The following is a 16195-nucleotide window of genomic DNA, read 5'->3' as shown; positions in this document are numbered from 1 at the left end:
TATATATAGTTGTAATATATGTGTTATATTCTTAGAGAAGCAGATTTGTTCACTGGTTTGAATCCTCCCTGCGTCCAAGAATGATCAAACACCCAAACCACCCTCATGGCCCCCCAGGCACCTGGCATGGCCGCCCACAACAATCTGTGTGTACAAATGAATAGGTTAAATGAATACAACAAAGTCCTTGTATGTATTTACACTGCCTGGAAAAAAAAGAGTCTCCACCTGGATTTAACTAATAAACAGGTATTCACCTCCTATTGGATAATTACTGCATGGGTGATTGTCTTTCAGCTGACAACAAGTTATTTAAGCCCAACTGATGCAATGAGTAGCTTCAATCATTGGCATGCATCAAGCAGAGAAAACATCTAAGGAGATTGAAGAAACTACTAAAACTGAGTTAAGAACTGTCCAAGGCATTATTAAAAACTGGAAGGATAGAGGAGAACCATCGTCTTCAAGGAAGAAATGTGATCGATGATCACGTAAACGTTTGGTGAAATCAAATGGAAGAAAACCCAACATTAGAACTCAGGGCTATGTTTAATAGTGAAAGTAAGAACATTTCCACACTTACAATGTGAAGGGAACTCAAGGGATTGGGACTGAACAGCTGTGTAGCCTTAAGAAAACCACTAATCAGTGAGGCTAACTGGAAAAAAAGGCTTCAATTAGCTAGGGAGCATAAAGATTGGACTCTGGAGCAATGGAAGAAGGTCATGTGGTCTGATGAGTCCAGATTTACCCTGTTCCAGAGTGATGGGGGCATCAGGGTAAGAAGAGAGGCAGATGAAGTGATGCACCCATCATGCCTAGTGTCTACTGTACAAGCCTGTGGGGGCAGTGCTATGATCTGGGGTTGCTGCAGTTGCTCAGGTCTAGGTTCAGCAACATTATGTGTCCAAAGAATGAGGTCAGCTGACTACCTGAATATACTGAATGACCAGGTTATTCCATCAATGGATCATATTCCAAGATGACAATGTCAGGATTCATGGGGCTCAGATTGTGAAAGAGTGGTTCAGGGAGCATGAGACATCATGTTCACACATGGATTGGCCACCACAGAGTCCAGACCTGAACCCCATTGAGAATCTTTGGGATGTGCTGGAGAAGGCTTTGTGCAGTGGTCAGACTCTCCATCATCAATACAAGATCTTGGTGAAAAATGAATGCAACACTGGATGGAAATAAATCTGGAGCCGTTGAAGAAGATTATAGAAACAATGACACAGAGAATGAGCTGGAATCAAAGCTAAAGGAGGTCCAACCAGATATTAGAGGGGGGACCTTTTTGTTTTGGCCAGGTAGTTTATTTATATATACATCTTGACAGATAGAAACTGAACAAATCATTGCCAACTCTTCTTAGTAATGTCCTGTCTTATGTTGTGCTCTTATTGTCATCTATTGTCCTGTTCTATGTCTTATCATGTTTTTGTGTTACCTGCACAGGGACTGCGGATGCAAATTAGCATTGTTGCTATAATCCAGCATATTTACGTCTATTGCTGTCTGAATAGATGTTCATCAATGTGCAACGTCCCTACCAAATAAATAAATAAATAAACATTCCTCGAGATATCTGTGCATGTGTTGTCATCAGATTCCTTCATTGTCCTTTTGTTGCATTAAATATTTTTGCGCCTTTAGAAAAAGAGAGAAAACAGCTCAACCTGAATAACTTCTTCCTCAGACACAAATATGACATGTGATCAGTAATATTTGAAGTATTCCAGCCTCACCGAGGCCGTACATTTCCACGGTTGCTCTCAGAAATGTCCCTCGGGCGTCTGGCAGCGTTGTAGAAACCTGACACCTGCGTTACACAATCACTGAGGATGAACCGATGAAGAGATATTTCACATGGCGTGAAATGAAAACATCTTGGAATTTCTAAGCAGAGTGTTTTCAGGTTTAGTTTAACTCAACGCCTCCAGTAAAATTCATAAAATGTCCTAAACTGAATGGAGTTCAGCAGATTTACTGAGCTGAAACCGAGTTACAGCAGACAATTAGAATTTGTGTGGGGAAAAAAAGCCAAATAGCTCCGACTGAGTCTGACGTCACAAATATTAAATTTATTATCAATGCAGAAATAGATTTGTTGGATCAGTCATAAACCTGGATACCTGGAGTCATGTCAACAGGAAACTGATGACAGCCAGGACATTCTGGGTGAACCGCTTTGTGCTCGACTTTATTATTTATTGTCAGAGAGCAGCGAGGCTCCACAGAGCAGCAGGTGTGTGGGGGCCCCGTGCCGTCCCTCAGAGCTCATCAGGTGTGTTGTGAGTTTAACCTGTCGAACGCTGACAGCTGACGTCTCGAGGAAACTCTGGACGAGTCAGACCGGCTCTGCGGGGCCAGGGCCGACCTCAGCATCCAGACACACCAGCTTTTCTCTGCAGATCCAGGACAGACTGTTCCGACTCCCATGTGTCAAAGAAAAGCTGCTTCGTCTGTGTTTTGAGTTAAATTTCAATAAATATATCAGGAAACTCAGACTTCTACCGGATTTAACGGACTCCTGTACATTTACCAGGGATACTATAACCACCTTCTTTTATTTGCCTGTTGGACGAGCTGAGTGATGCATCCAGACATGTGCACGACTTGAACAACTCAAGGAGTCTCCAGGTTTTACGTCTTTTGGCGGCTGATATTCTGACCGAAGTCTGGATTGCATCTTCCACCGTGGATCAGGGGTCTGTCTACAGTTTGGACATGAAGGAGCTGAAGCGCCGTGAAGGTGTTTTCCTCTTCCTGTTCCGTCGATGAACTCTGAGACGGTCATGGTGCTGAGACCTGTGAGGCCTGGGAGTCTGCTGATGGTCACGGTGATGGGGATGATCCTGCTGGACGTTACACGTGGTGAGTTCACTTTCACTTTAAACCGAGAACAGACACGGGAGAAGGTGCTTCACTCTCTGCATGCGTACTTTTACATTTCCTCCGATCTGATGTCCGTTCTCGTGTTTCATGGTCTGAGCACTCCTCTTCTTCTTCTTCTTGATCTCCCTCACTCATGGTTTCTCACTCACTCAGATAAACTCAATCTTTATTTCTTTGTTCAGGGTTTTGTTGTCGTAGGTGGTGCTGTTTCCACTTCAGTCCACACTAGAAGTATTTTTACTTACTCTGAGTAGAACCGCTGAACTTTTACAAACAAAACACATGAAAGATTCACTTAATTAGAAGCTATAGTGTTTATTATACGACTCTCATTATGAGGGAACGGGCCCCTGCTCTCCTACACGTCACAGGGGTTACTTTGTTTTGCTCATTGATTCTGAAGCAGCATCAGAGCAGCAGAGTTTCCTCAGAGACGTCAGACTGCATTAAAACAACAATCAGCTGATCTGTGGTGTACTCTAACAAATGGATGTTCTACCTGCAGAGATTTGGATGCTCCCAGCTCCCGGCAGCGTCTCCATGGAGTCTGTCAACATGAGACACACACTGAAGTGGAGCCCCCTGCAGGCTCCGTGCAACACTACAGTCCTGTACTCCGTCCAGTACCAGGGGTAAGTTAATCATCTATATGTATTAGGGGCTGTCAACGCGTTAATAGAGTGCAAAAACAACTTCCTCATAAGACCATAATAAAGAGTCCGAATTACTCACGCATGTTCTTTTATTATGACCTCGGCTCAAACTGTAGGAAGCAGAAAGCAGCAGTAAAAGCTCATTTAAGGTACTGCAGGACATAGACGCCATAACCTACGTATGTCACCTATGTACGTTACCTACACTAGGGCGAGCCATTTAGACTTGTGTGCTCAGTCTGGCTCGCTCTGTAACAACAACGCTAATTGGCGCTGTGTCTTTTTTACCAGTCGGGTTCATTTTTGTTTCCACTTCCTGCTTCACTTTCAAAAATGGCGACTGAAACTTTCACTGAAATTTCCCCAGAGGTGAGTCATCGAAATGTCTGTATCTCAGAACCTCCTCAGTTAACCTTACCGATTCTTTGTTGATCCAAAACAATCCATTCGAAAATTGCGGAGATGGTCAAGCAGCCGGAAATACTAAAGCACAAACACGCTACAACCAAGTGGACCAATCACAGCTCTTGCTCTCAGCGTGTAGTTACGTTTCTGGGGAGTTGAACGTCAGGATACGGCGTTGGGCTCTGCGTAGGTGTCTGCGTCAACTTAACACAGAAGTATAAACTGCCCATAAAGCGTCACCTCTGTGCCGTAGCCTGACGTCCACCTCCCCAGACATGTAACTACGAGTCGTGGCGATGCAGACCGCCACAGCTGTGAAAATGCATTTCCTCGTTCACGTGTCTCGGAGGCCGGACAAGCACAGGAAGTTCTCTCTTGTTCATCCTTCAACACACCATCTACTTAACTGTGGCTCCACATTTCAGTCAGTATAGTCGGCTCCACTCACCACTGTGTGAAGTACAGAGGGAAACTCAACACAGCTGACACCCGTTGCCATCCTAGCGTTTCAGTGTCGTAATCACAGAACAGCGCAGACACAGCAGCACACGGGTAGAAATGTTTTCATTTCATGTGTAGCCCCTTATGACTTTTGCTCTGCGTAGACCAGGTGGAGGAGTATAACCCACGCTTAACATGGTGGAAAACAAGCAGAAGCTAAAGTGTGGTTGTAGTAAATAATTTTAACCAGCAGAGGGCACTAAGTTCATCTGCTCAACAGGAACTAAGTTATCTGAGCAGGGAGATCACTGACTAACACTGATTTAATCTTTAATATGACACACTTCTGTGTTACCTACCTGTATTCATATAAGCCATCATTGTTATTACACTAACACATAAAATGTTATATTACTGCTACACAACCATACCATCACATAATACCAAATTAACACTTTCTCTTTGTTGCCTCTCTTTTATGCATCCATTTACTTTTTTCTATCTCTCTTTTTAAATCCTTCCAGACAGATAATAATAATAATAATAATAATAATAATAATAATAATAATAATAAGCAGGTGTCTCTGTCAGTCACAGAGATTTAATTAAAGTCTCGTGAACATTCCTGTGGCTGTTTAACCCGACGGTTCGGTTCAGTCGCACACAGCTGCACAACTGTGAGACTAAACTTCACCACTATAACCTCTGAGTGGCTGTGTGTCAGTCAGCAGGTCAGCCACCTGTAACCCCCCCCCCCCCCCCATTGCTCAATGCACCTCCTTCACAAATACCTTCAGCCACGTGGAGCCGTGATATTGATGCCCCACCCACACTTCCTCCAGACTCACTCATGTTTTAGTTTCATTAATACTACGCTCTGCTCTTCCTCCACCTGGTACAAGAACATGATGGATTATACACTGGACTTATTTATTTATTTTACAACTCCCACAGTCCCACAGGGATTTACAGAGTGGTTGGCATGGCAACTGGTGTTCGCCATTCTGTCACATCCTGTTTCTATAGCGTCAGATAAATAATTAAAACAGAACTTATTCAAAACATGAACACTTGAACAAGCATCAACTGCCAAAAAAGACAGAAACCATCCTTGACCAGCCAGCCACCAGGGGGAGCTCTACTTGCTTTAGCTTCACAGTAGAGGAGCTGTCCCGTCATCGCCACATCGATGCAGCAGACTGATAAACATCACCTAACAGGTCGACTCTGAACACTGAGTGACTGTTACACCGAAAACTAAATTCCATCTGTGACAATAAAGAGTGAACAGCTGCTCTGGAAACTCCACCGGGTTTTCTGGTGATTTATCCAAAACAGAAGTGTGTCCTAGTGCTCAACAGGAGATGGTCAGTCTGTGGAGACCAAAGCCAGAGCTAAAAGACAGACGTAGATTCAACAAACGGACACAAGCGTGATGGTGATGGTGGTGCTGTAACTGCTGCACATGAGAATCAGTAACTGGTAGCTAACATAAATGATTTGACCTTGTTTTAGGATTGAGATTTATTCTTTGGTTTTACTTCAAAGCATTCTGTAATTTGTTTTCTAAAAGGTCATTCTTCTTCTTCTTCTTCTTCTTCTTCTTCTAATGCCTGCACACATTTAATTAACATCTCAAATAGTGTAATATAAACTGAGAGTAGTACCTCCACATGCATCTGTCTGACCGACGTCGTCTCCCATGGTCCTTCAGGCGGTTTGAGCTGGAGATCCAGAACGGCAGCTGGGTGGACGCCCCCGAGTGTCAGCACATCACTCGCACCCGCTGCGACCTGACCTTAGACCTGGGATCTGACTCTGACTACAACCTCCGGGTCAGAGCGCAGTGCAGGTCACAGCGCTCAGCCTGGGCCGAACTGAGCCGACCCTTCAACAGGAAAGAGAGTAAGACAGCAGCTTCTGATACGCCCATGTCACTTAGATGTACTGATATATTTGAGGACATTTATGCTCAAGAGAAGAACATCATCAAGTACAAGAAAAGCAAGAGAGTGCAGTGAAGTCTACAGTTCTTATTTTTAATAATTCTGGCCAGTTAATTAGGTACACCTTGCTAGTACTGTCTTTGTGTGCCATATACTCAACTAGGTGTTGGAAAGGTTCCTCAGAGAGTTTGGTCCATGTTGACATGACAGCATTACACAGCTGAACATCCATGATGAAAACCTCCACCACATCCCAAAGGCTCTCTGTCAGAAGTCCGTTCTGAGAAAAAGAGTTTGAGGTGATTTTATCTTTGTGACATGGAGGTAGTTCTTCCTACCATCTACTGTTGTTTCCTCTTCTCATCTGACAGGATTAACACTCACTGTGGTCTCCTGCTGCTTTGGATCTTCTTCAGATGGTTATCTGAGTTACTGTCACCTTTTCTATCTCCTCCAACCTGTCAAACTCCTCTGACCTCTGGCTTCAACAAGACATTTTCTCCTGGCGTTCATCTTCTTCTTCTTCTTCAGACCTTTCTCTGTGAACTCTGGACACAGTTGTTGGTGAAAATCCCAGCAGACTCTCATACCAGCTGTTTGCACTAACAATCCCGTTCAGAGTCTCTTAAATCACATTTCTTCCTCAGTTTAAACTTCAGCAGATTGTCTTGATCAGGTCTTCAGGTCTACATGCCTAAATGCGCTGATTACATATGCACACGATGAGCAGGTAAACAGGTGTACCTAATGAACTGGCCAGTAGGTGGAGACATGTTGGGCTTCAGCTGCAGTAGGTTGAGAGTATAAATCTTGTGTGCAGCGGTCCTGACAGCGCCAGAGATGACAGTGAAGACGGTGGCTGACGTCCTGCAGGTGTCCTTTGACAGGCCTCCTTTCATCGGCGCCGTCAGCGTGACGGTGTGGAAGAAAGGTGACGAGCAGAAGGTAACTCCTCGTCTTTACTCCCTTCTTTCTTTCCTCTTGACTTCTCTCACCTTCTCCTACACATCTGTTGTATATCTTCCATCTCTCTCTCTTTCTCTTTCCTCCCTCAGGTCGTTTACTCGGTGCCAGCTGAGCAGAAGTTGCTGCATGTCGCCGCCCTGCAGGAGGGAGCGGTGTACTGCGTCAGAGCCAAGACTGTCCTGGACTCCCAGCTCCACAGCAGCAGCACCGACACCCACTGTGTGTCCATCACAGGTACACACTAGTGACAACACGTCAAGGTTTTTGACTTTTATTAGCAGTTATTTATTCCATGAGCCTTTGAACAGAAGTGGACACACGGTGAGAAGCATGTTTCACGTCTGCAGGTCCAGGCGCTGCTGCTTGGAAGAGGCCGACCACCGTGACTGTGACCGTCATCGTCATGTCAGGTTTCCTGTTCGTTTTGTTCTGGTTCATCGTTCACTGCCAGCCCCGTGACTGCCAAACGTATTTCAACAAAGAGCTGCTGCCTGACGCCCTGGTCAGTGCTACAGACACACAGACTCACTGGTTGCACACTGAATGCTGGCTATTTATACACAGCACATATTAGTAGCATAAGCCCTAGAGTATATACATCGATCAGCCACAACATTATGATCACTGACAGAAGAAGTGAATAACATTTAAACCATCTTGTGACAGTTCAATGTTCTGCTGGGAAACTTCTGGACCTGGCATTCATTGGTGTGGATGTTACTTAGACATGTAGGACACCCTCAGAAGGCCCATGTCCATTCTCTGATGAGTCACCACAAGGGAGACTTACACAATATTAGGAAGGTGGTCATAATGTTATGCCTGAAAGGTGTATATACTCTATACGGTGTGTTTAATTGAGTAAGTTGGACTAACATCAGTTTCAAGGCATGATCTCTTTTAATGTTAATAAATAAAATCCTCGTCTGATTTCCTGTAGAACGTTGAGAGAGACGTCCAAACCTTGATGAGACCTCAGGAGGAGGAGGAGCCTTGTGAGCAGATCACTGTGCTGCTGGAAATCGACCCCCGACCATTAAAACCCAACGAGGCCCTCTCAGCACATCTGGACCAAAACGACTGATGGTGTTCAGCATAATTATATTATGATGTGATGTGGTTGGACCCAGTCTAATCTATAAAGAAGATGTGAGAGCTGTCAGAGGCCTGAGGAGCAATAACAATGAAGGTTTGAGGACGTTTGAGGCCAGAGGAGAGACAATGATGAAAGCTTAAGGCTCTGAAGCAAGAAAAAAACAATAATAAAGAAAGCTTGAGGCTCTCGGAGGCCAGAGGAGAGATAACGATGGAAGAAGTAAAGCCAATGAGAACTCAGTGCTGTAATAATCAAACAAGCTGAAATGAGCTGGCTCAATGAAATGGATGAGGCAGTGAGCTTACCACACCTTCAAAGCTACAGAGGAACAGTAACAGTGGGCTACACATTCAAGTAAAGCATCTATAGAATCTATATGAAGAGAGATTTGAAGTATCACTGTAGTACCACTCATGTGTTTATTTGAAGGCAGCATTTTATTGCTGCAGTGACTGAGATGTGATAATAAATGATTCTGTATGTGATACTGTCTTTCTGCCTCCAGCTCTTTTCTCATGTCAGTGTCTTTTTCTAACAATAACAGGTTTGGCTCATTCATTCATGTATTCCACATGATTCATACTCTAAGGTGTAGATTTATCTTTTCAATCATTGAATGAGTAGGTGTGTCCAAACATCTCTGTATGTTACACTATAATGTTTTAACAAAGTTAAAGATTTTTCCTGCATCAAAAATGCAGAATCACATAAAACTGTCCTACATTTTATAAATTAATCATTTTATTCACTAAAATTAATACGTATTCATCAAACAGAAAAATAAAACTGACATATTTTTTAAGTCTCTTACCAATAATATAGAACATACTGTCTGACACAAGGAATAATATTCATTTTTAAATGTTATACATGTTTACATATACATATACAGTTACATATTTATAATGAATTTATATTGATATTTAATTGGTCTGAAGGTCTAATATAATAATGTTTTAATTGTTCATTCAGTAATTGTGACTAGCTAGCATGCTGGCACCAAGGGGACGGCCATGGTTTAACTTTTATTTCTCTGTTTGTTCATGTTTGTCATTAGTTTGTTAGACATTCTTGTGTGTCTATAACAACCTCTCCAACTCTGAACCTCCATCCAGAATTGCTCTCAGCTCCAACATATGAATGATATGGTTAAAGCCAATGCTGTGCAGAAAGGCAAGAAACAAAACAAAAACTAAGGTACCTGTGGAAAACAGACAAGCAACAACACAAGAAGGAAAAACACAGAACAGGCCCTACAGCAACAGACGGCCGTCACACCCTTTTTTAAGAAGTCCAGAAAAATGCACTGTTTTAGAAACATGAAGTTTAGTTTACCCAGAAATCTGTCAGTAGTATTTACTCACTATTACAAAATGATCATGACTTGATCAGGAGCAGTTTGTAGGTGTTTCAGGGATTTTCTGAACATTTATTTAAATAAAATACTACAATGCATCCTTGTTTATATTTCACTTTAAATCAAATACAAAAATCATTCCCTTCCACACATCAAAACTAATCAGATAAACTCAAAAGTGTACGGTCGTAAAATTGAAGCAAACTATTTGGTTTTCAATAACTGAATATTATCCTAGCATACTTTGTTAGATATACAGTGTATAAATATCACTATAAATACTGGATATCATTTTTTGGATGAATGCTTTGGTTTGAACACATTATTTTAAATCATTCAACAAAACAATATGTTAACAGTTTACAAATATATATGTATTTACACATCCACGGTGACACTGTCTCCATCCAGTACTGGGTTTCTCCTGGTTGGGAGATGCCAGGACTGCTGGTTTCATGGCTGGGGTCAGTCTGGGCCTGATCTGGGTCTGACTTGTGCTTCTTCGTCCCTTATTTGGCAATTAAACGCGATTTGTTCCGTATTTCCATAAATGTCCAATACACATGTCTGTCACACACACATCAACAATAAATCTAACAATAATGATCAAAAACCTCCCCAGACTCCACTCCTCTGTGTCTTTACCGGTCTCTACCTGGCTCCTGTGCGTGGCGCTGTCACTGTTGCCTAGAGACAGACACCACACACGGCGCTGCTCACAAAACCCGCGCCTATTAAAAATGTCCACTACACCCCTGATACTCAACCACGTCCTCAAAAAACGAAAACGCTTGCAAAAATACAGACGTGAGTGGAAAGAGACACATCCTTGGCTGGACAGCGTCAGTGGAGACGAGTATAAGACCAACTGTAAAATGTGTCGGTGAGTGTTTTCAGTGGAACATGGAAGAACATGGAAGAACCCAAGCGTCAATGTCAAAGTTTTTCATCCCCCAATCATCTCCTGAGACTGATCTGGTATGAGACATTATGCTATGATTGATTTCCTATCGCGTTGTGCTTTTGCCAGAAGATGTCAGTGGATGGTCATAGCCTATTTTATTAGACTGTTGTGGTTTGATTGATTGTTTAGGACAGTGGTGTCAAACTCAATCAGAGGAGCTAACCAAGTTAACATGCTAATACCTGCTGCTGTTATTTGGCTAACGGACACTTTCAGTGTGTCTGTATGTTAGCATGTATGCTAACAGACTGGTGTTTAGCTGCAGTGGTGTTGTCATTTATAGTCAGTTTTCTGTTAGCCTACTGTTCTACGGTAGCACACACGGCTAACAGATTTAGTCCGTTGTCTGCTAACTGGTACATCTTATACACTGTACCAGTAAACATATTTTAGTATTTAGTGCTCTACTGGTTGTGTCTTGAGCTTTTATTGGTCAACCGTATGAACTTCAGAGCGCTGCGCTGCCGTACTGATACGCTGAGCAGTTGCCGAGGCAACCATGAGACTGAGGGGCCGTCCACACGGAGAAGCTTTTTGGTCTAAACGCAGATGTTTTGCATCGTTTTGGCCGACCGTCCACACGAATCCTGTAAACGCATAGCCCTAAAACGCACTTTTCTGAAACCTGGTCCCAGGGTGGAAAAGTTCGCAAACGCACTTCTCCGTTTTCGTGTGGACGGCGAAAACAGCGGAAACGATGATGTCATCGCCACACCCCTCGAGCAGCCTTCCACCGCTTATATCCCGCGAGACGTCTCATAACAACATCAACAACAATGGCGGACTACATGCTCGTGTTCCTGCTGGAGAAGATATTGAGCCTATTAGGGTTACCAGGGCAAAATATAATTTCTCCTTGAGTTCGGTTTCTTCTAAAGCCGATTTGTAAACAGCGCTCAAGCTTTATGCGCATGCTCCGCCTCTTCCTCTCCGTTATTGGTGAATTTCTGAAACTGAAACAGCGCCACCTATAGGCCTGGAATATGAAGTAGCGTGTTGAGTTGTGTTGAGATGGATCCGTGTGGACGCAGATATTCTTGAAACAATGCCAGGGAAAACGGAGAGGGAAAAGATCGTTTTCGTACGTGTGGACGAGGCCTGAGAGTTTGTCAATAAAGTTGGGAGGAGGAGCTAATTGACGTAGCCTACCTGCTTGACGCACGTAAAACACCTGCGGGTCAGTTCTGATAGATATAAAATATTATCTTGCCTGATTCAGTTATGGACCTTGAGTTTGACATGTGTTGTTTATGAACGATCATTTATTTAATATACAGTAGTATTAGCCAATATAAATATTATTTATATATGACCATTTAAAAAAACAAATCATACTAATAGATTAACAGTTAATAAATAAATACAATTTTTTAAGAGTTCACTGGTACAGATTTCACTGGTACAGATTTAATTAACTGCACTTTATAAGAGAATGTGTTTATAATAATAAATAATAATAATACATTTTATTTATAAAGCACTTTACATCAAATATCTCAAAGTGCTACAGGTTAAAAAGAAGAAGAAAAGGTTTTAAAAAAGAAAAAACATCTAAAGGGGACCAAAAGCTTTGCTAAAAAGAAATGTCTTAAGACCTTTTTTAAAACAGTCAGTGGATTGTGGTGCCCTCAAGGTGTCAGGGAGGGCATTCCACAGACGTGGGGCAGCAGCACAGAAGGCCCTATCTCCCATGGTCCTCCGTCTGGTTCTGGGTATGTGGAGGAGGTTTGATTGAGTGGAGCGGAGGGAGCGTGTTGTGTTTTGTGGACTGATGATTTCTTTGAGATAGGGGGGTGCGTGTCCATGGATGCATTGGTGAGTGAGGAGGGAAACTTTGTACTCAATCCTGGTGGAGATGGGAAGCCAGTGGAGTGAGTGGAGAATGGGGGTAATGTGCTCATGTTTCCGCACTCTCATCATTAATAAAGCATTTCAAGCTTTAAGTATGACTAATGGCTTTCTTGATCATCTCTTTACTAAAAACACCAGCACAAAATACAGTGGTATGCAAAAGTTTGGGCACCCCTTAGGAAAATCATTGCATCGGTTTGTCACTTGCTGAGCTTTTGAAGCAGCAACTTTATTTTAACATATGTTATACCTTATGGAAACTGAAACACCTCAGTAGTGAAATCATTTTCACTGGTCCAACAGAAACATTTTTATGTGTATTTAAACAAAAATAGGCATGTGCATAAATTTGGGTACCCCAAAGAAATAATTCTATTAATATTTAGTAGAGCCTCCTTTTGCCGCAAGAATAGCCTGTAGACGCCTCCTATAGCCACAGACAAGTCCAGGGGCGATTCTAGACCTAGAGCTTTGCTGGGGCACAGGCCCCCAACTCCCAATACATTAAAAAAAAAAAAAATAAATAAATAATTAAATGTGTGCGCAATATGAAATAAATGGCTAGCCTACGGGTACAAGCTTCAAAATCATTATTGTCACTGTCATACTGTAGGCCAGAGATTCCCAAAGTGTGGTGCGCACCCCTGGGTGCGTGAACTGCCTCTAGGGGGTGCGCGAGATGAAAAATGTAATGGCGGAGAAGAAGTTATCTTCTTCTACGCACCGTATATGCGCAACTAACTGAGCCAGCTGCGCTGCACTTGAAAATCTTCAGATGGATCCTCATTTTTTATATCTGTTCCTGAGCCTATGCTCTTTGTTATTTATGTTGTGGGTCTTGTGTAACTTTATTACAATTTAGTTAAAATTACTGGCGTTTTAATTTTATTTCCAAAACCGCTGTGTTGTGATGACATCGTTGTGTTAGCTCCATGGTCATTTACAGTTGCTGCAATTTTTGTTCAATTCGGCTGAAAATATTATCCATATTTCCCCCAACTTATCTCCTTTCTGCCTCTGAGCCTGTCCTCATTCTCTTTGCTCTTAAAAGTGGAAGCTTGTGCGTAACTTTGTTTCATTATATTGTTATAAGAGTAGCGTGGCTCCTTTAAGGGGGTAGTACAGTGCACATGTGCGACCGTAACGTGTGTGTGGGTGGTAGAGCGAGAGTAGAGCGAGTGCGACGGTGAATGGAAGTAAGGCCCAAATTATGCTTCCGCGTTGACACAGCGCGTCCGTGCGTACGGACCTATTACGGACCTATTGCGTCCTTGCGGACCCCCGTGCGTCCTACGCAAGGGCCAGACGTGCACCTCCCAAAAATCCTCGACGCGCGTCGAGGCGACGCAACAGCAACGCAGCGGCATTGGCTGTGATTGGTCCGCTAACTACATCCGCTGGAGACCGCTTTTCCGGTTTCCACTCATAAACATCATTGTCTCCTTTGTCGTGCCCTAATTTGCAAAAGAAGTATTTCTTCCTCTGCTTGAATAATTTGGAGCTCCAACGCCAGTCTCTCTGTCTCGGTGTCCATCGTACACTGTGACTACGACAAAAGCCGGAAGGTAAATAACGAGGCGAGATACGTCACAAGAGTCTCGGTCGGTCGGTCATAAAAAATCATAGCGCCCTCTACCGGTGTGGCATGCATTTCGACACGTAAACCCCACGCAGAACCATCACGGTCTCACGACTGCGTCCGAGCAACTGCGTGGCCATTGCGTGACCATTGCGTGATCACTACGCGGAAGCATAATCTAACCTTAACAGCGAGAAGGGTGCGTCAGTGCGGTTGGGATATAGAAGGGGGTGCGCGGCCAAAAAAGTTTGGGAACCGCTGCTGTAGGCTATATTAAACCACTGGTAAAGATACAAGGATAGTGACAGGCTCGAGTCATGACTAAAGCAGGCACGGAGATGCGCTCATGAATGCCGTTTCCAGCGAGAGCAGCGCTAGAATTTTACTGGGGCACTGGAGACTTTTACTAAGGCACGTGCCCCAGTGAATAAGGTCTAGTAACGCCCCTGGACAAGTCCCTGAAGTCTGGCAGGTGGTAATTTGGCCCATTCCTCCATACAAAATGCCTCCAGTTCAGTCAGGTTTCTTGGCTTCCGTGCGTAAACAGCCTGCTTCAAATCAGTCCATACATTTTCAATGATGTTAAGGTCTGGGGACTAGGATGGCCATTCCAGAAGATTGTACTTGTGCTTCTGCATGAATTCCTTGGTGGATTTTGAACAGTGCTTAGGATCATTGTCCTGCTGAAAAATCCAACCCCGGCGTAGCTTCAACTTTGTGACAGATTCTTGAACATTCTTGTCAAGAATCTGCTGATACTGAGAGGAATTCATGTAGCCCTCAACTTTAACAAGGTTTCCAGTCCCTGTGCTAGCCACACAGCCCCATAACATGATGGACCCTCCACAAATTTCACAGTAAGCAATAAGTTTTTCTCATGGAATTCAGTGTGTTTTTTTCGCCATGCATACCTCCTCTTGTTCTGACCAAATAACTCTATCTTAGTCTCATCTGACCACAGTATTTTTTTCCAAAATGCTTCTGGCTTGTCCAGATGTGCTTTTGCATACCTCATGCAACTCTTCTTGTGACGAACACTCAGGAAAGGCTTTTTGCGCATCAGCCTTCCAAAGAGCTTTTCCTGGTGCAAAGTACGCTGGATTGTGGAACGATGAACAACTACACCATCAGTAGCCAGATGTTCTTGTAGTTCTCTGGAGGTGGTCTGTGGCTGTAGTTCTCTGGAGGTGGTCTGTGGCTTGTCTGTGACCATTCTAACCATCCTTCGCCTGTGCCTTTCCAGTATTTTTTTTGGCCAACCACATCTTTCCTTCACGAGGACTGTTCTTGTGGCCTTCCATTTCTGCACCACATTTCTGACTGTGGAGACAGACAGTCCAAACCTTGTTGATAATTTCTTGTACACTTCTCCTAATTCATGATAATGAATTATCTTAGTTTTTTGGTCAGTGGAGAGTTCTTTCGATGCCCCCATGTTGCCACACTCTAAAAAAGAACCTAGGACAAGCACAGCCAGCAATTGCCTCTGTTAAATAGCCTTTTTCATGATTGGTTCCACCTGTCTTTGTAATTGAAGGTCTCACAAGCTAGTCAAAGCAATTTTGTGCTGCAACCTGTCAGCTATAAATCCCTACAGGTCTTGAAATCAATGTGATTAAAAGGGTGCCCAAACTTTTGCACGTACCATTTTTTACATTTTAATTTATCATAATAAAACTATGTAATGCTACTCTGAGAATTTTGGTTTGGAAAACACTCAAATGTCTACATCTCTGTAGGAAATCAAATCTTGTTGCTGTGATCTTCTTTTATAAAGTTAGAGCAAATTATCATGAAATCTTAGAGGGGTGCCCAAACTTTTGCATACCACTGTATATCATACCAATGCTGCGGGCCCCCTGTCCTGCAGGAGTCAGATCAGTGGTGGTCATGGCCCCGAGGAGCCGTCGTGGGCGTCCCTTATTTTTATTTCTGAAATGTGGCAACCCTACGGTCAGGTGAAGTAACTTGGCTAATGTTATACTTTTAGACCTTTACAATAACAGACAAGCTTTCTGGACATTGATATAATCTCT

General features: G+C 43.2%; 1 protein-coding gene across 2 annotated transcripts; it reads left to right on the top strand.

The window, feature by feature from the left end:
- Positions 1–2434: 2434 nt before the first annotated feature.
- crfb16 (cytokine receptor family member B16) lies at positions 2435–9081 on the top strand. 2 transcript variants are annotated; one of them, XM_084545692.1, is made up of 7 exons: positions 2435–2880; positions 3407–3533; positions 6115–6305; positions 7167–7291; positions 7402–7546; positions 7660–7814; positions 8253–9081. In XM_084545692.1, the coding sequence occupies exons 1-7, from the start codon at positions 2784–2786 to the stop codon at positions 8394–8396; spliced, it is 984 nt and encodes a 327-aa protein (XP_084401818.1). In that variant the 5' UTR covers positions 2435–2783; the 3' UTR covers positions 8397–9081. The 2 variants fall into 2 exon arrangements, with proteins under 2 accessions (XP_084401818.1, XP_084401817.1); XM_084545691.1 differs by having other exon boundaries at positions 7167–7814; positions 8253–8390.
- The last annotated feature ends 7114 nt before the right edge of the window (positions 9082–16195 follow it).

Source organism: Chelon labrosus (genome assembly GCF_963514085.1).
Source record: "Chelon labrosus genome assembly, chromosome: 6".
Taxonomy (NCBI): Eukaryota; Metazoa; Chordata; class Actinopteri; order Mugiliformes; family Mugilidae; genus Chelon; species Chelon labrosus.
This window is presented reverse-complemented; position numbering and strand designations above follow the sequence as displayed.

What these genes read in the sequence shown, in the direction of transcription:
- crfb16 (XM_084545691.1), top strand. Translation starts at nt 2,784, where the DNA reads ATGAACTCTGAGACGGTCATGGTGCTGAGACCTGTGAGGCCTGGGAGT. An exon ending in TACTCCGTCCAGTACCAGGG is followed by an intron (nt 3,534 to 6,114) that starts GTAAGTTAATCA and finishes ATGGTCCTTCAG; the next exon opens with GCGGTTTGAGCTGGAGATCC. An exon ending in ACCCTTCAACAGGAAAGAGA is followed by an intron (nt 6,306 to 7,166) that starts GTAAGACAGCAG and finishes TCTTGTGTGCAG; the next exon opens with CGGTCCTGACAGCGCCAGAG.